At 42.9% G+C, this 20,501-nt stretch overlaps 2 protein-coding genes across 3 annotated transcripts in view; both read right to left on the minus strand.

Moving 5' to 3' along the window:
* The window catches only part of EDEM1 (ER degradation enhancing alpha-mannosidase like protein 1), a 37,235-nt gene extending 33,841 nt beyond the window's left edge, over positions 1 to 3,394 (minus strand). The window contains exon 1 of the mRNA XM_069084054.1: positions 2,725 to 3,394. Within this exon, the coding sequence (XP_068940155.1) occupies positions 2,725 to 3,227 (503 nt within the window). The 5' untranslated portion in view covers positions 3,228 to 3,394. The remainder of the gene's footprint in view (positions 1 to 2,724) is intronic.
* Positions 3,395 to 10,385: 6,991 nt separating this feature from the next.
* Positions 10,386 to 20,501, minus strand: part of ARL8B (ARF like GTPase 8B) — a 47,529-nt gene continuing 37,413 nt past the window's right edge. The window contains exons 5-7 of one of the 2 annotated variants that reach the window (XM_069084056.1): positions 17,124 to 17,191; positions 16,376 to 16,415; positions 10,386 to 10,937 (exon numbers count right to left, since the gene is read on the minus strand). In XM_069084056.1, coding sequence (XP_068940157.1) covers positions 10,932 to 10,937; positions 16,376 to 16,415; positions 17,124 to 17,191 — 114 coding nt within the window. In that variant the 3' untranslated portion in view covers positions 10,386 to 10,931. Of the gene's footprint in view, positions 12,663 to 16,344; positions 16,416 to 17,123; positions 17,192 to 20,501 lie in introns of both variants that reach the window. The other variant, XM_069084055.1, reaches the window with a different exon arrangement.

Genomic DNA, 20,501 nt, shown 5'->3' on the forward strand with positions numbered 1-20,501 from the left:
CAGCTCCTGCGTAACAGGAACCTAGGCAGCCAACAAGTCTTTTCACTGCTAAAGGCCGTTCATGTTTGTTTAACTGAATGTAATGTGTGTGTGTTAAGAATCAGGTGATGTGCAAAAGTTCTTTGTCAAATGGCCGGGGTTTATTTAGTTAGTACTGATCCTTCCATTCTCCCCAACTCTGGCAGACAAACACAAAAGATGGTAAGCCACAAACGCAGTAACAGACTTGAGACAGACCGTTTGACTTTGTGCCTAAATGCCGTTACTGCTTGTTGTTCAGTTGTGTCTCCATGACCCCGTGGACCATGAAGTCCATGGGGTTTTCTTGGCAAAGATACTGGAGTAGTTGCCATTTCCTTCTCCAGTGGATTAAGGCAAACAGAGGTTTAAATGGGTCACATAGCTAATAAGTGTCTGAAGTCAAATCTGAACCCCAGTCTTCTTGACTCCAGGCCCAGGACTCTATCCACTCACTGTATGACCTAGCTGCTTCAATATTACCATTCTTTTAAGTTAAACTGAACACATTCTAGGTAATAGGTGCATCTTAAAAAGAGGAAGCCCTATTACTGGAACACAAACATGCCCTTTTGGGGGGGCATTCTGGATGGATTCTGGATAGCCCTAATTGAACCTCACTCCCCCCTACAAAAACCTTAATGCACATCTCAGAGGCAAGTTTTTAAAAGGATCAGAAATGAGATAAAGGAAGGAGTTTCCATTACTCTGATCATATGACTGCATGCAAAGACTGGCATTCTTTTAAATGAGGAAATGTGGAAGAAAACTTCAGCTCCAGCCTATTTTGAAGACAGTGTCTGACCATGTAATGTCAATACTACTATAAACTATACCACAAGCTATGCAATGGCCCCTTAAAAAAATATATCCACTTTATCAGTCAACAGAACTATTTATTCTTCCCAAAAGGCTGTAAGTAATGCATAATACTGCCACATAATCATATAATGTTAGAGACCACAGAATGTTTGAGCTTTTAAAAAGGTTGGAGATGATGGAATGTTTGAAATATATATGAGACCAGAGACCTAAGTCAAACACCCTCATTTTACAGCTAGAAAAACTGAGTCCTAAGGAGGTTAAATGAAAACTGGCTTGCTCAAACATCACCCAAGTGGCAAAACCTGGACTAGAATGCAAGGATTCTAAATCTGTTTAATACTGATCTGTAATTTCCCACTCCCTCTCTACCCACTTTATCCCCCCACAAAAAATTTCATTTGATCTTTTCTGCAAAACGGTTGGGGGGAAAGGAGGAAATGGTACCGAGGTATTCTGCTCCTTAAGAGTAGGGATTTTAGTTTTTGTCTTTGTAAACTATCCCCTTATGCCCAACCTAGCACATGCAGTCCCTACCTAGCATGTAGCAGAGACTTAATAAATGCTTGTTGATAGAGTGAATGATATCCTACTGAGATAAAGGTCCAAATCAGAAAGTTTATTACTTCGATATACATTTGCTCTGGGCCCACAAATTCATCCATCAGCCAAAACCTCACCCCAACTTAAAAGAGCTAAGTCTCCAGAGGTTTCAATAAAACACATTAAAGTGCTGTCAAGTCTCTCCACACTCTCATCATCTGGAATTGAAATCGTTAGCACATTTCACTACTAGTCCCTTTCCTTTTATGGGGAGGTCAGAAGAGAAGTAACATAATTGATATTAAAAACAAAACATTCATTTTGGCCACCGGGGGAAAAAAAGGTTTCTTTCCTGTCTCCTACCACCCCTCCACCCAAAAAAAGCGTGAGAAAAGTTAAAACCAAGTATGATGTATTTGAATAAGACAAGAAAAATAATTTTGTTCCCTACACCATTTTCCTTTCTCTCTGATAGCTCTGTTAGCCAAAAATACTTTGGAATGTCCTGTTGCTTTGAATTCATCATGGGATTAAAAAGTAACTCTGAATTCAAGTGGTTAATTTTCAGATAACCAAAACACAAACAAGTTTAAAGCTAGCTCTTCTGGAATGGGCTGCCCAAAAAGGAGATTCTGGTTGGTTCCACTTTATTTTTCCAACTCAGGAGATTCGAAAATGTGTGAGGTCCCAAACCTACAGGGATTCCACATCAGCACAGGCTCCACAAAGGTCTCAAAAGCAGCAGGCAGCACGAGCCTATCCCTCAGTCTCACACAACTTATAAGGGAACATCCTCAGATCCTTCTCACCACTACCTCGGACGGCTTCCTGGCCAGCAATCCGGCTAAGGAAGGGCGACCCCGAAAGGCCTTTGCTGCGTGCCTGGACTTCGGCGCTTCGGGTGAAGGCAGGAGCACGCAGCCCCGAGACGCTAACAAGCTGGGAGGCCCCCGCCGCGCTCCACCATGCGGCACCCGGGGATGCGACCCGAGCCGGGGGCCACGGCGCTAACGCTCCGGCCCCGGTGGAGGTCCCAGCTTTGCTCTAACTCGTGGTGTCCGAGTCCAGAGCGCCGGCCGGGCGCCTGGTCCTGGGGAAGCCCCGGCTCACACCCTCCGCGGGCTGACTCAGCGCACCAGGAGGCTCAGGGGAAGAACCAGGTCCCGGCCCCGCCTGAAGGCTGGCCCTGGAGGGTGGGTCTCCCCCTCGCCGGGGTGTCCGGGCAGGGAGCCCCCATCTCCCCAGCCGGGTGGGGCATTTCGGGGGGGGGGCCGCCTGTGCGGGGATGCCCTCTTCCTAGCCCAGGGGACTCCCCGCGCCCCCGGCCCCCAGCGCACTCACGGGTCCCCGCGGTCGGGCCCCCGGCCCCGGCAGTGGATGGGGTTGAGCTCGTCCTCGGGGAAGGCGTGCGCCATGTAGTTGTCGTAGCCGAAGGAGAACATGCCCCGGGCCAGGTCCCGCATCTGCGCCCGCAGCTGCGGGGGGAAGGCGCCGCTGTAGCGCCGCTCGTACTCGTCGCCCCCCGCGCCCCGCGCCCGGCCGCCCAGCAGCGACGCCCAGTACGACTTAGGGCACGCGCCCGGCTCGGGCCGAGGCCGCCGCCGCGGAGGAGCCAGCGGCAGCGGGCGCGGCCCCCCGAGCCCCGGCGCCGCCAGCCAGGAGGGCTGCGCGGAGGAGGCGGCCTCGGCGCGGCCCTCGGGGCCCCTCAGGTACTGGAAGCCGAAGCCGAGGGGGAAGCGCTGGTAGAAGCCCAAGCTGGGGCCCAGGCCGAAGGCGAGCCACAGGGCGCCGTGGAGGCCAAGCCGCAGCAGCAGCAGCCCCAGGACCAGCGACTTCCATTGCATGGTGGCCCGGGCTCCGCGGGCATTCTCCCCGAGCGCGGGGCCTCCCCGCCGGCCCGGCGAGCGAGCGAGCTGAGGACGGACGGGCGGACCGAGGGAGCGAGCGAGCGACGGACAGCGCCGGCCACCGACCCCCAGAGCCTCGAGCCGCGCCTCCCGCCCGCCCGACGGCGCCGCAGCCACTTCCCCTTTAAGGGGCTCCCCCGTGACGAACCAGGAACTGGCGCGCTCCCGGGCGCCCGGCCCGGCCCTCTCCCAACGCCCGCCCCCGGGGGCCCGGCCCCGCCGGGCGGGAGGCGGGGCCCGGCCGGGGATTCCCTGGGGTTTCATAGGCCCGGCCGAAAGTCAGCAGCCCCGGCCAGATCCCGCCCCCTTAAAGGGCAGCGCCGTCGAGAGGGGCGGGGTGGAATGCGGGACCGGGTTGTCGTGGCAAGTTGTGACCACTCGGGAACTTCCGACCAATAGCAGCCGTGCGAGTAGAGGCACGCCCCGGCCGGTCCGCTCCGGCTCCGCGGCGCCCCACTCGAGGCCGGCGGGGCAGGCGCCCACCTCCGGGGCAGGCTGGCCGCCCTGACCTCGCAGAGTCACCTTAGGAGCGGAGAAGAGCCGGAGCTCCGCCACAGGGGGGTGGCCAGCCCAGGGTATCAACTGAAGTCCCGCGGCAGAGTCCGGGCCGGAGCTCGCACGTGCCGGACCCTGCCCGCCCCCTCTACCTTCTGGCGCGGGCGAATCCGTGCAGGGCCGGCGTCGGATCGCCCCCATCCGGCCCCATTGGCCGGGATCCTTCCCTTGTCTGCTCTAGACCGGAGCCCGGGGGAATTAAACAGGGAGGAGGAGGGCGGTCACGCGTGGAAGGGGGTACGTGGGCTAGAGGAATCTGGGGCAAGACGGGGAAAAACTGGGTAGTGGTTCTCATGCAGAAGCAGGGCCGGGAACATTTCACCCGGTTCCCATCAGCCCCCCGATGTTTAATAACACTAATCCCACTGCTCCTCCCCCATCACCATTTCAGCCACTGTAGACAGCACTCATCCATCCCTGGAGACTGGCAAAGTACAAGTTGTATCTCACATGATTCTCACACAACCCCTGTTACATAGTGGTTCCTTCGTTGTCGGGCGTGTCCGACTCTGCATGACCCCATTTCGGTTTTCTTGGCAAAGATACTGGAGTACTTTGCAATTTCCTTCTCCGGATCGTTTTACGGATGAGGAACTAAAGCAGGTAGGTGACTTGCCCAGGGTCACACAGCTATTGTCTGAGGTTGGATTTGAACTCGGGTCCCTGGACTCCAGGACGCTCTATCTACTGTGCCACCTGCTATTAGTATGTCTGTTTTATGGATGAGGAGAGGTTAAATATTTTTGCCCAGAGCTAGATTCTAAGGCAGGATAAGAGCCCAGGTTAACCACTGGGCCATAGGTCCTATGATAGGACAACATCAGGGCTGTATCTGTCAATCTATTTATCTCGGAGGAAAGTGTCTATCACTTCAATAACCTTCTGGCTGGTCTTCCCACAACAAGTCTCCCCGCCACCACTTCCTATCCATTCTCCATCTGTCAGGGATTTCCCAGGTCTCTCCCCTACTCAATAAACTCCAGTGACTCCCTAATACTCCAAGACCAAATATAAAGTCCTCTGCTTGGTTCAAAGCCCTTCAAAACCTCCCCCCACTTCTCTCTCTCTCTCTCCCCTCCCTCTCTCCTTCCCCCCTCTCTTTCCCCCTCCCTCCCTCTCTCTCTCTCTCTCTCTCACACACACACACACACTCACATTCTCACTCTTCACTGGCTGCCCTCCAAGCACTTATACTCTCCTTGAGAGCAGGAACTTTAACCTTTCTCTGTATTTCCAGTACTGTATGCACAGTGCCAGGTATACAATAGGTACTTAACAAATGTTCACTGACTGAAGTACATACCTCTACAACTTATATATTAGAGAGCTGCCAGAGCTCTGAAAAGTTTAGTGGCTTGTTCAGGGTCACAAAGCCCGGTATATTAGAGGCAAGAGTTGAAGGCCATGTCTCAGCTGCAAACCAGAGAGAAGGCACGGCAGATATAGGGGGGAAGGGAAAAGGAATAAGCATACTTGTACAGGGTCCACAATGTGCCAGGCCCTGTGCTTTAACACTTTACAAATATTATATTCATTTGATCCTAACAACCCTAAGAGGTAGGTGCTATTATTTCCATTTTACAACTGAGGAAACTGAGGCAAGAGATTAGGGGACTAGCCCAGAGTCACAAGGCTAGTGACTGAGGCTAGATGTGAACTCAGGCCTGATTCCAGATTCTGACATGCTACATACATAGCATTTTTCAAACCTTAAGGCCTTTATGTTAGCCATTATTACTGCCCTAGGCCAGCTCTGCATCTGCTATGCAAAGGCTTTCCTCATCCTTGTTGCTGTTATTCCTATAGTCTCCAGCCACGGTCACTCCAACATGGCTACTTAGCACCACAGCCCTCAAATTAAAGTGATTGCAAGTTATGTCATCATCTCCCTGACGTCATGGTCCTCTTCGAAAACCAAGGGCAGACACAACCACCACCTAGCACCTACCCGTAGAAAAAGCTTCCTGTTTGGAACCAAGAGTTTGGGTTCAATTCCCAGTTCTGCCAAGTTATAGACTGTTTCCTTATCCGTAACATGAGAAAGTTCAGCAAGATGATCTGTATGGGAGGTTAAATACTTTTAACAAGAAGAAGAGCTAAGAAGATATGAATGATACTGAAGTTATATTAAAGAGTTATTTAACAACACATTCATTAAGCTTTTATTTTGTGCCAGACAGAAGGCAGCTGCCAATCGGACTAGCTGCATTAGCTTGGGGAAGATACCCTGATTCTCAAGTTTCTTCTTCAGCACAATCAGGCTGTTGAACTCGTGTCTCTCAGGTCTCCTTCAGTCCTGCTTTAGGACTCTTCACAATGTGCAGCCACAACCCAGGGGACCAGAAAGGCTGCGGAGGTGGGAGACCAAAGGAAGCCCAGAGCCCTGGCCTGCAAATTGAAGTGGTGATCAAGAGAAATGATGGGGTGTGGTATAGCACATATCCAGTCCCACCCTTGGGGTCAAGGGCTCCTTTGCTACATAGGATTGGCAGGAGGGCAAAGCACATTCTTCTGTGGATTCTGCTGTAACCATTAGAGTCCCATAATAAAGCATGTCTTACTAAACACCATGTAAATGCACACCACTCCCTTTATAAACCCGGTCCTGCTGACGTATTACACATCAGAGGCCCTTGACCCAGGATTTGCAGGTTCTACCTCTGCTAGAACTACAAAGGCTAGGGATTTTAAAGTGCATCATCATACCTTTTGCTGGATGCTTAATGATGTGACTTTAACTGCAACTTAAAATTTATATAGCATCCAAGAGAGACACAGCAGCTATATACACTGACACAAAGCTCTCCTCACAGGAGGGTCAAGTTCTAAATGTATCATCATGAAAAGAACACTGGATTTGCAATAAGAGGACCCAGCTTTGGATTCTATTGCTACTTTTGTGACCTTGGGCAAATCACTTTAGTACCTCTGGGACTCTGTTTCTTTGTCTGTAAAAAGAGGGGAATGGATCAGTTGATCCTTTGAGTTCTCTCCTGGCCCTCAATCTCATGCGCATTCAAAACAGAATAGTAGAAATATTTTTAATATGAAATTCATAAAGACTGGTTATTTTCCTTAAGAAAAAAAAAACGCTACTAGTACATGGCACAAAGCCAACTAGATACTTTCTCAGAATTTAGGGTCAAAGTAAAAAAATACTGGCTTTTGAAACTGACGCCAAGAAGAATCATTTTCTTAAATGGATTATATTAGCTATATGATATCTGACCAGGAGAGGGTATTATTTTACCAAAAAAAAGAAACTGAGACTACACAACTTGTTCAAGTCATCAAAAAAGGCAGAAAATGGCAAAGCCAAAACTAGAATTCAGGTAATAGTAATAAGAATAGCTAGCATTTATATAGCACCTACCATATGCCAGGCACTGTGCTTTAAGAGTATTATCTCATTTAATCCTTATAACAACCCTGGGAGGTAGGGACTATCATGATCCCCATTTTACAGCTGAGAAAACTGAGGCAAACAGATTTAATGACTTGCCCAATATCATTCAGCTAGTAAATGCCTGAGGCTGGACTTGAACCCAGTTCTTCCTGAACCTAGCTTTGTGAGAGAACAAAGGTATAGATAGATGCTAATCATGGAATGCATTATCCAAAGAATATACCAAGCAGTAGAACCAGAGAACCCTGGTTACTAGAATAATATTCTCTACAATGCAGTGGCAATGATTCTGAAGGCTTTCCGATGGATCCTAGTTCAAGTACCCTCAGATTATCCAATCCCTCTGGTTTAGAGCCCATGTGCAACAATCAGATGGCTAATTCAGTTTACCAGGAAGCTAATACCAGAAACAGGACACCCCTGCTAGCCAGCCAGGGTACACCAGTCGTAGAAAGGTATGTCCCAGACCCATGTTAACTCCATTCAGATTGAGTGTTCCAGGCAGAGCCTAACAGTCCTAAGCATCTTAAATTCAACCTACAAGGATTAAAATTCATCCAACCAGAAGAAAAGGGCATCAGTTGCTATAAAAGAAATTCTGATTCAATGAGATAAAATATTTAGACACAATGCAAACCTTAGCACTCTACAAATACTAGCTATTGTTTTTGTTACATTTTTTTCAATTCACTGTAAGTTACTGTCTAAATGGTTTTCTTTTTTAATGTGAATGGTAAGCTCCCTTGTACTACTTTCTACAAAGGTGCCAAGGAGATTAAAGCAAAAACACACCATAAAAGAGTGCCTGGCATTTAGTAGACTCTATGCAAATGATAACTATTATTAATATTATTACAGAATGGCTGATGGATAATTAAGTGCTTAGTTACCCAAATAGCATTAATGTAGAGGGCTTAAGTAGGTGGATTACTTGGCCTTAATTTGAGTCATAAGGAAGAAGCCAAGAGATCACTGGGTAAAAGAAACCATAGACAAAAAAAGGAATCAGGTGAATTTCGGTTGAACAACATAGATATAAGTGGTAATCACTTTAGATGTTTAAACAGGAGTGTTACATAATTGTGACTTGCTATAAAACATTTAGGCATGGCAGAGGTTATAAGGTTACAAAAGACCTAGCTGAACCAGTTATGATAGACAATGCCTTGAGTTAGAAGAGTCCATTGTCTACTGTTCATATTACAAATACAAATCTGTGTTCATCCTCTTTGGTATTTTCAAAGCTTTTTCATACCCATTTTTCCAGGACCATCTCAAAAGTGAGGTGAGGGTTCGAGTCAAATGTATTCTGCAGAACCTGCAGTCTCCCTTTTGTACCCACTAGCTTCTGTCTTTTATGTTAATGGCCTCAGGTCATTTGAGGATTAACTAGATCATTGACTCACTCACTATGTGTTACATATTTCTGCTGTGGGTTAGCAAATTACTTGGAGAAAAACAATGACAATTTTTAAAATAACAAGTAAATTAAACATCCATTAAATGTCCACAAACCCAGTGAAAATGTTATACAATAAATAAATACTTGTGATTTTACTTATGTTAGGGTTTAAAGCTAGATACATTTAAATAAAGCAGGCTAGGTAACTGCTTAGGATTTCCTTTTTAAATCCCTACAAAGTAAAAAGAAATTAAACTTCTTAAAACAAGTGGCTTACTCTATTTTCTGCCCTGGAACAAAGTACAAATGTCTCTAGGGAAATTAATATACCTTACTTGGAAAATAAACTTTAAAAGTATAGAATTTTAGAACTAGATCCCTTGTTTAATTCTGTCATATTACAGTAAGGAAATTAAGACCTAAGATGGGTTAACTGCACAGAATACTGGATGAAACACTGGCTTTGGAGGCAGGGAGTCCAACCTCAGACACAATGTAGCTGTTTAAGGCTAGGCAAGTCACAATGTCTCTAGGCCTCACTTTTCTTATCTGTGAAGATAAAAGCACCTACCTCAAAACAGATCCCGTGTGTAGAGGGTTTGACAAACCTGAAAGCCCTACATTTAGATGAGCTATTTTCTAGAAATACTCAAGATCAGAACCAAAATCCAGGTTTCCCTTCTCCTAGTCCAAAAGCTCTTACTCTATATATTACCCTGGTGCTTTAAGCTTTTAAAAATCTGCCTTTCTTACAGCAAATTACAAGATGTGTCTTCTTGATAAAATCATTGCTGTTTCATTGTTCTAGTCATTTCCCCACTGCTGATCAGTGGGGAGAGAAGAGTCAGTTGAGGATCACTTACAAGTCCCTGCACGCCTGAGCACTCAAAAGAGGTATTTTATGTAAGGGCTTGTTTTATGTGTAAAAATCTGCTTGGCTTCAAATGGAGATGGGCACAGGGTTGCTTGATGGTACTGAGATTATGCCCAGCAAATACATACCTATGTAGTGTTGCAACTGAAACTAAAAAACCTTCTGCTTCTACAAATACAAGCTGTTTCTATTACCCTAAATATGTCAGGTGGCTAGTTTCGTGACTTTAAATAACATTTACTAAGTACTAAAAACATCTACTTTTAAACAGCTGCCAATCTCTAAATAAGAAATGAATAGGGGACAATATTTACTACTTATTAGCAAACACCTGCAGGGAAGCGTCAATTTGGCCTTGTGAGACTGAGTTCATCAGATGGGTTAAGCTCCCACAATGGAGGTGGAGAATCTTGGAGAGAAGTTAGTCCAGGGGAACCTTAATTTTTTGTGTGTTGTGGTGCTGGTGTGGAGGATAAAATAATATTTGTAAAGTACTTTGCAAACCTCAAAGCACTACATGAATGCTAACAGTTATCACTGTGGACCCCTTTGGGAGTCTCGGGAAACCAATGGATTCCTCATCAGAATGGTCTAAAATAATTGAAGGAAATGCTAGATTTCAGCTAAAGATGGGGAGAGAGGGAGATGGGGTAAATTTCCCATCCAAGTCTATAAACACCCATCAAATCTATACACAGACCCATGGGGTGGAGGGGTCTGTGGACCCCAAATTAAGAACTTCTCATTTAGCCCAAATTACAGATAGGAGGATCTCCTGATTCAAAGTCATAGTAATGATACATACATGGCAGAGAATAGCAACAGCCTGAAAAGGAATCACAGTATCAGTTTGGTAGGTTATATATTTTAAAAGGTTTATTTCAATTTTTATTGGCCTACAACCCAATTTTTTGGAGGGCTAACAATCTTTCCAATCTTGGATCTCTGGACCTTGTGTTAACAGTGTCTTTACATCCTTTCTTCAATAAAGTCAGCATCTTCCATCATGATTCACATTTTGAACAATTCAGCAAGTTAAAATTGCTATTATAACCCTTGAAACGCAAGTTTATTGAAGTAAGCTGAGAAATGCAGTAAACAGACAGATGCATCCACCTAAATAAAAAATTCACTTATTTACAAAGTTAAGTAACTGTAAGTTTTCACATGCAAAGGTTAATAAATGCACAGGGAAACAGTTGGTAGTAGTAGTGTCTGGATGCCTCAAAATGCTGAAAAGCAATGATTTCGACACAAACACTTCAAGTTCGGCTATAGGTCAGTTAATAAAATGTGACCTGGTCCCCACATAGAGATTCACACATTTTAGTTCAGTTTCCTCCTTTTAGGCACAAGCAAGTTGCTAAATTAACTGTCGCAACTCATAGTGAACATTAAAGATGTTCAACTATAGCAGCAAGTTAATATCCCCATATCTAACAGAACCCCCACCCCCACCCTGCCAAAATCATCCAGGAAATATGCAACATGCTTTAAGGGGAAAAAAAGACAATTTCATAAAGTCCCAATTTTTCTCTTTAAAAAAAACTGTAAATGGAGAGAAACCAAGTAGTGTCTGTGCAACATGGTGCAGTAGTTTGTACAGAATATTAAGGCCATGGCAGTCTATAAATTAAAACGGGTACTTATTAAAAGAAGTCATTGCTGACCACACTTTGAGTGCTCAACGATTTTGGAAATGCACTGTCTATATTTAAGTGCTGCTAAAAAAAAAAATCACACACAGTGTGAGGCAACACATAAGCAGGTGTACCAGAGAGTTTTATCTCCTACAGTGGCCTACATCAATATTTTACGAATGAACCAGAATTAACATATGTGTCCCTTTAAATATATGGAGATCACTAAGCTACAAAAACATGTCCATTTTTAGTTTTAACCCACCCATCTCTATCTTATAGAAGTGAATCAATTAACAGAAGCAATTAGTCAGCTCTCTTGTGCTTAGACACCTCTGTCTCAGCCATCCTACAACCTGTCCACATGGCGCATGGTTACATCACAAAAGCAAGCAGGTCTAGAGTTGTCACAATAACCAAGACGTCTGGGGGAACCAGGCAGAGCAGTGCCAGGCCGGAAATCAGTAAGAGAGACAAAACACGACAGTTTTTATAGGTATCTTTTGTGCTGAAAGTCCTATTATGACTGGATGTAAAAATTCAATTGTCTGAGAGTCATGCAGCAGCACTGACTTAATGACATGGAGATAGAAAAACATACAGGGCTTTGAACAAAGTGACATTCTTCATAAGTTTTATTATTTGACTGGAATGCTCTAAACCCTTGAAAGTTTTTGAGAAAGTCAATTCCCATCCCCTTAAAAAAGTATTAAACCAAAAAAAAAAAGATACAAGTAATGATCTTGACAGCTACAAAACAGCATGCCTTAGTTTCTCCCCCATCATCCCACCACTATGGAAGTGGCTATTAAGCATCACCAGAAAGTAGTTCATTTTTAAAAATCCCTGGGTAAGATCTCACCAGTAGAGAAAAGAAATGGTGACACTGACCTCATTGAGGCTTTGGTGCCCCCTGTTCAGACAATTTCCATTTCTATGGCTTAAAAATATACATTTCACATGCATGTGTGAGATAAGACAAAGAAACAATAGGCTTCTATCCCACAGGAGTCAGGCTTAAAGGGTTTCTAAATACTGTAGGTGGTGCTAGAATCCTCATGCTGTCTCAGTAGCAAGATACTGAAATCTAATTAAATATCATAAACACTTGCTGAAAATCAATATAAAAATCTGGCCAGAATGACCCAAATTGAAATATGCAATTTCCTTGATTTAAGATGGTCAAGACTGCTTCAACAGCTCTGTATGCTGTTTGTGACAAGCCTTTTTGTGCTGACTTTATCATGACAACTCTAGAAGATGCTTTGTGACAGGTGAAGGATACACGTCTCCAGCAGTGCACAGGAGAAATTAACTCAGACAAAAGGCCATTTCTTGGATGTAGGAAGGACCATATTCTGGGTAGCACGTCAGAGGAACGGACGACAAGTCTGGGATCACAGCCAGCAGGGGATGGGGGGAAGGGGCTCCAGGGGCTGAAGACCTCAGCTTCTTCTAGATTTCGAATGCTGAATAAGCCACTGAAGCGTGATGTCTGAGGGGACAAAGGGAAAATGGTGGTAAGACTACCAATGGCGCAATAAAACCCTGAAAGGACTGAATGCAAAGTACAAGGAGAGCATTAGAATAGAGAAACAACCTCACAATGATGTAAAATCAAATCTAAATAGTCTAGAACATCGGAACCCAACTTTTAGAACCATGGAGCAAGAGGGGAATAATAACATATGAAATCCTGACTGGGAGACACTCATAACATTTTACCATTAGTCATCTTCCAAAGCCTCACTGTATCAAGGTGTAATGGGAATGTAAATTTTTAAGATCTTCCCTCCCCCTAGGGTTAAGTGCACCTGGAGCCTGTGGTGGGAGACTTGTTTTTCAGGAATGCCCACACCTTGGTGCTTTGTGATTGGGCAGTGGGTCAAGAGGGTTGTTACATTCTCTGACCCAGGAGAAGGCTATAAAAACCCTGATGGGAGGCTTTGCTTTGGGGATCACTTTGAGAAGTGTTGTGTAACTTGACCGGGCGAGACTCTGGGCAGCCGTTCAGAGCCCCCCCACCCCCCACCCCGGCTTTGAAAACCCAGATGTTGATGCTTCCCTCTTTGGTAACTGTGATTTGGTATGGATGTAATGGCTGGATGGTTTGGAAGTCTGTCTGCTGAAATGTTCTTGTAACTTATGCTCTGAAGCTCGGGGTGCTGACCTTTCTCCCCTGAACTAGGTAAACAATATATGTTTGATTGATTAAAGTAAGCTTGTTAACCCATTTTGAGTTGCTTTCCTTTAGAAAAGCAGATCTAAGAACCTATGTTGGCAGCCACCCTGGGGATGCTGGGGTGCTTGTTGCTACACAAGGAAGAGAGGTCAGTCAAAAACATTTCTTAATATATGACCTGTTTTTGTTTTTTGAGGCAATCAGGGTTAAGTGACTTGCCCTGAGGCACACAGCTAGCAAGTGTCTGAGGCCACATTTGAACTCAGGTCCTCCTAACCTCAGAGCCAGTGCTCTATCCACAGAGCCACCTAGCTGCCTCCATGACCTACTCTTGAGGAAACTGATCACACTTGTTTTTCTAGATGTTTGATAGCTATCCCCTTAATAAGGCATTATGGGATTTTGCCAGGAATTGAGTTCACTAGCCTACAGTTTAGAGGGTCTATTCTTTCCCCTTTCTGGCAAGTTAGGAAATTTAGCCTTTTCCAATCCTGCAGTACATTTTTTACAATCTTCCAAATAACAGCAGTATCTCAACAGTCACATCTCCAAATTGCTTCAATACTCTAGTAAGTAGCTATGTTCTACAACATTCAGAGATGAATAAATACAAAACAAATACAAAATATGTGAGGAAAAGAGGGAAGAGGGTAGGAATAACAGGAATAAATCTTGTAAGAGTTTCTATGTTCTGGATGTTGCAAGAGGTCTAAAGCCAGGACCTGTATTGTTCCAGAGCCCAAATACAGAATATATACATCAAATAGTAAATCTAAGCAATGAGGATGTGTCCTAAAGACTAAGAGTCAAATACTTCATTTTCCAAAAACTAAGCACAATCACTATTCCCTGGGAAAGGGTATCCAATAATGGGTATTATCTATAACACCAAGCGCTCAGAACAAGATCCCGATTTACTGAGCTCTAACTCAGTGGTTCCATGGATGCACTTGGGCTCTTTGACAGTACAGGCAAACTGTTGTGAATAAGACTTGACTGGGTTCAAAAACATTTCTTAAGAACCCATACAATGCACGACTCTGAATTCCCATTCAAGGGACATATTAAGTCACCCAGGTTTTACTCAGAACCTGCTTTGGCTATATCCTTGGCACTAGGCACTAGGATCATGGGGCAAAGATCCGAGATTCAAATCCCACCTGCCTGTGTCAGTTAACAAGCATTTCATTAAATGCCTACTATGTGCCAGACACTGAGATAAGTGCTTAGCCAAGTCATTCCCCTTTCATAGGCCTCAATTTCTTCACCAATAAAATGAGGGAGTTGCATTAGGTGGATTCTGAGACCCCTTCCAGCCAGAGATCTGATCCTCTGATCTACAAAATGATGGGGTAGAACTAAATGATCACGAAGGTCCCTCTCCACTTCCAGGTACCTACATATCTATATTCAATAAAGCAGAATATTTAAGTGAACAGACTTACTCCATGTCCTAACCATATAGGAGAAACAGAAAGTTAAAATCTTTGTGATCAATAATTGACACATATAGACAAAGTAAAAGTTATAGGCTTAGATAGATGAATGTCTTAGACATTCAACTGGTAATTATACAAAGCTATCTGTCCTATTCAACAGCTACAATAGGTCAGTGAGATGTAAAAGTGGCAAAATAGAATTTGACTAATTGGGGAGTGGGGCAAGACTACATAAGTGAAATGTCTGAATTTATCTATTTTTCAATTGTTTTACCCCACACTAATAATTACTGACCAAAGGACAAGTCCACAAGTAAGATGGACTCCTAATCTGAGAGAAGAATAAGAAAATTCATCAAGATATACATCTCTTTGGGTTATGAAAGCTAGTAAGAAATAATACTCCAAGGATGAGTGAGTTACCCCAGAAATAAGTCACTATAGATCAGAATTTGGAAAAATTATACTGTTAACATTTTCATAGGAAAGAACCAACCTAAATCCATGAAAAATGATGAGCCACCATAAAATTAAAGCATATTATTAAAGCATACTGAAAAGAGGAATAAGGATGACAGTATGGTGACAAATGTGAAAAGACCAATCATTATTCTGATGTGGAACAGAAATGGGAATGAGAGCGCATTTAAGAATGTGGGTGTTCCTGTGGCATTACCCTAGTGTCCTAACCAGTCAACGTAAGTACTTCAGGCAACTCATGAGATATTTCCGAATAGAAGTAAAATGACATTCTTATTTATAAAGAAGTCTTAAATTTAGTCAGCATTAATTTGCTTGAGGCCCTAAGTGAACTCAAAAAAAGTTTCTGAAATGCAAAAATCAGGGATCACCCAAACTTCACTGACTCCACAAATAGCAAAGCATACTGTAACTTGCAAAACATTTTCCCTTAGACTGTCAGATTTGATACCCTGAACAATCCTGAAGATTAAGGATGAGAAGGGATAGAGAAAGTAAAAATGGCAGGAATGAGAGAATAAGCTCAACCTTCCTTAAAGGCTACAAGCAAGGCTAACAAATCATCTCTAGACCATTTCTGAAACACTATACATTCATACTTTTGTTTATTAAATAATCCTTCAACAGATTAGTTTAAGTGACTGAATATCAGACAGAAGTGATTATTCAAGTACATTAAAGCTAATGGGTATTTCTGGCTTATCGCTCCAAAAGAGTGCTAATATATTACAGCAATATAATCAGTTTTAGCAAGTAAAAAATTTTTATAGTGCCTCCTGACCAGTCTTTATAAAATCCTATTTCAAAAGTACCATTTTAGTACACAACACAGCTGGATACCAGCACTAAAAGATTACTACAATAAATATCATGCAACACCTAACTGCATAGCTTTACTGAGTTAATCTCTCTAAATAGTTGGGAGGAAAGTCTAGTGTCAAGGAGCTTGAAAGTCACTCTTCATCATGTACAGAAAAACAGTACACCATGAGAGTCACTTAACCTATAATAAGGAAGAAGAAAAGTACAAAAACAAATAGCAAAAAATTCTGTATGAAATGCTAGACATTACTTACCTATATTATCCTTTTCTTTGCAAGAAATTGAATAGCAGCAAATTTCTCTGTCCTGAATAGCAGAGAGATTCCTAGAAAAGGTAAAATTTAAAAATAAATTTGCGTTTCAGAACTGGTCAATTTTGCTTAGGTTCTTGTGTTAAACAAATGAAGAGAGCAACTAAAACCACCACTAATCACATATAAGCATCTATGATATCTCTAACAGGCTGAGAATTTTCATCTACAAGAAGAAAATCACTGCAAATGCTGAATAAATCTAGAGTTCTAAACAATTAAAAGAGTATGCAAAGTCTGCAAGAGAACAAACCGTGGAATATGAACGGAATAGCACTGTGCTCAAAGGAATGAAGAATAAGGGGAATTCAGAGAAATCAGGAAAGATTTATATAAACTGATATAGAGCGAGGAAAGCAGAACCGAAAGAAAATACTTAATTACTAAAATAAATGAAAATAACACAAAAAGGAAGCCAAAGTTAACTTAATGGCAATTAAGCTTTAGTGTCAGGTTCACAAATGGCAAATCTCAATAACTTCTTTTCAAAAGAGAGGTAGGGAACATCAGATGTGGTGAATCTTATTTAATTCTTTTGCTGTTTTCAACGGAACAATTCTATGATGTGGAAGAAAAATGTCAAGAAATGACTTGCTAAAATGGCTATCAACAAAAATATGCAATATAAGTGAATTTGGTACAAAAGAAAATCCCTCTCACAAATGCAATATAAGTGAATTTGGTACAAAAGAAAATCCCTCTCACATTGTCATGAAACGTACATTTTTTCAATTAGTTGTTTCTCATCCAAGGCATTAGGCAGGTCTCTTTTGTTTCCAAGTACTAGCACCTTTAAGAAGAAAGGGAAAAGTTCAAATGTTAATAAAATTACCTCAAGTATAGAGTCAACAAAGATTATCAACTTTCACAGAACTTGATATTTAGAAATGTTCGACCAGAACCCATCCTAACCCTCCGGATACATGATGAAAGTCTTAGTTACATCAGGGATAGGATCCTTTCATGTGGCAGGTTAAGAAGTGATTCCTACCAAATGACTCTAAAATTATATTCTATTCTCCACATTCTGCTTTTAATAAAACTCATTGGCTTAGGAATTTTTCATAAAAATCAATAAAATCAAACTTTATTTTAGGCAAACCTAGAAATGTAAATGTTAATAACTTTCTAATCTATACATATCTACTATACAAAATGTACATATGCATTCCTATGTATGGGTATATATTTAAGTATACATATATACACTCCTATAAAATCCTCCTAATGGTTCCTAAATTAGAATAATCAAAAAATTAAAGCAGCCAACCAGAAATGGACTCTTTAGTGAGACTACTCAAAACTCAACCCCCTGCTGCTTCCAGACACTCCCTATTTCACCATCACTCAGAAAACACGACTCCTCTGAAATTAACTCTATCCAAATATACTACACAATTCAGTCCTAACATCCCAGCCATGAAATTTCCTCCCTCCTTTATTAGGAAGGTCAGTGCCCAGCTCAGCCTCCCTTTTCAACCACAACTCCTACCCTCAGAACAGGGGACTTTGAACATACATGTCGATGTTTCCTCAAATACTCTTAACTTCAGTTCCTCAACTTTTCAGTTCCCATGATGTGTTCTCCCACTCCATGTTGGCTACATCCAAAAAGTCATACCATTGACCTTGCCATCATCCACAAGTGTTCCTCTTTCACGTTGAAGAGTTCCATAATTCCTTTATCCAACCATTATGTTTTTATCCTTTTATCTTGTCCTAAAACTATTTCTCAACCTATTATTTGTCTTCACCATCACCTCTAATCCTTCCATGCCTCAGCACTTTCCCAGACCATCACCCATGCTCTAGCTACACTCTCCTCCCTTCCCAATCATGAACTATTGAACTATTAGTTGACCAAAGCAACTTTATACTAACCTCTGAAGGAATCAGGACAGGTTAATTGTGGGAAGGGACTGAACCACACCAACTCCATCTAATGACTTGATTCTGGAGCTAGCTCAGTTCCCTTTCTATTCAATTATGTGTCTAGTCCAAATTTCCTCTTGTAAGAAAAGTTTACTCAACTTAAACTGGCTCTGTACTGATCAACCATTGTTTCCATGTTCCTATGACTGATCAATCACAGACATTTGTGGGGAATGGGACATTTCTTTTTCTAAACTGATGGAGCTGTACCTGTTCACTCTCCCCCTTTCAACTTGAAAATTTCCTAACATTTCCTCCAATTAGATATCAGATTACCTAATGCTGTACTGTTTCCTTTTAATTAATTAGTCTTACTTGATTGTTTTTAATGTATAAAAGTCAGTCTCCCCCTGTATTCAGAGTTCAAGCCTAAGCTGAGGCAGTCTGGTCCTTCTTTGTTGGGCAATTAGCTTGCATTGCTTAATAAATTTAATTGATATGCTCAAAAGATAGAACCTTTGTTTGTTCAACCACTTCATCTTTCACCTGCCAGACCTCCACTTCCAAATCACTTGCCCTATCACATTACATCCTGTCCAATGCCAACCCTGGATTGTTTCCACCATTCACCTTGTTTGTCACTGAGAGGTCAGGGCAATGTGCCAAAGCCAGAGAGCTAATTTGTACAGGAGGTAGGATTTGAACCCAGGTCTTCCTGACTCCAGGTCCAGCACTCTATTATTATATCATACTCATCCCTAAACAATTTTCTATTCCACTCACCATAACCACTGTTCCAAATCTTCTCTCTTTAAGCCTCCTACAGCATGCCCTTGGTGACTCCCTCAACTAAGGACTTCACCCTCCTACTTTCCCAAAATTGAGACAATTTATCATGAGTTCCTTCTTCTCTGCTCATTTCACTTAGCGTCAATATTGTTCTCCACTGTCTTTTTCACTTGTCTCTGGTGAAGAGGTGCCGCTTCCCCTTCCAAGGCCAAGCCCTCCACATATACTCCTAATCCCATCTTCTCCAACAGACTGCTTCTACTAACACCCCTTCTCTAATCTTTCATTTTTCTCCATCTACTTGTTCTTTCCCTGCTGCCTACAAACACACGTCTCCCTCATCCCTCAGAAAACTTCCCTACATCCTAATAATAACCCTATTAGCTATCAACCAGTCTTCCGCTTCTCGTTGTCTTCTGAGCCTTCCAAAATCTTGATTCAGATCTCATGACTCAAGTGAAGCTCCTCTCTCCAATATTACAACCAAACACTCTCTCCCTCACTACTGATCCTTCTTGAACTCGTTGGAGTACCTGACACCATTATCACCACCTTTTCCTAGACACTCTCTCCTCTCAGGGTTCTACTCCTCCCTCTCTGGCCACTCCTTTTAAATTTCCTTTGCTAGATCTTCATCAATATCATACATCCTAACTGTGGTTATCCTTTAAGTTCACTCCCCTTTTGTCTCCACCTCTTACTTTATGTTCTCATGGTCCCATGGGTTCAAGCGGTTCAGTCACCTCCATCCAGATGTTACCCGGATCAATAGATCTAGCCCAAACTCTTCCTAAAGTTCTGATCCAACATCACCAGTTGCCTACTAGACATCTCAAACTAAACAGCCAATAGGGATCTCAAATTCAACATCTCTAAAACATAACTCATTATTTTTCCCAAAAACCCGCCCTTCTTTAAAACTTCCCCATTTCTGTCAAGGGCATCACCTCCCTTAAGTTCACCCGGGTCCAAAACCCTGAGTGTCACCCTCAGCTCCTCACTTTCTCACTTACCTCACGTATCCGGTCAGCTGCTAATTTTATTTCTTCCTCCACATTCACTCACAGAATCACTACCCTAATGAAGGCCCTTATCACCTCCACCTGACAATTACAACAGCCTACTCATGGGTCTCCCTGTCTCAAGTCTTTCTTCATTCTGATCCTCCCCTACACAGCTGCCAAAATGACTGGCCCAAAACACAGTGCTGAACAACTCATCCTCCAACTCACTAATCAAGTTCCCTATTACCTCCAGAACCAAACATGATCCCTTCCTATCCTCTACTTACCTTCTATAGTACTCCACTCTGTGCATTCTAGAAGTCACAGAGAACTAGCTACCATTTCCAGGCTTTAGCACCAGATGTTCCCCATCCTTGCCTGCAATAGGATTTTTACTGAACCAGTCTCTAACCTAAGAATGACAAAACAGCAGGC

The sequence above is a fragment of the Petaurus breviceps genome, unplaced genomic scaffold, assembly GCF_028583685.1.
Source record: "Petaurus breviceps papuanus isolate PSGF00001 unplaced genomic scaffold, PetGlider_PUasm1.0 174, whole genome shotgun sequence".
In the NCBI taxonomy this organism is placed as follows: Eukaryota; Metazoa; Chordata; class Mammalia; order Diprotodontia; family Petauridae; genus Petaurus; species Petaurus breviceps.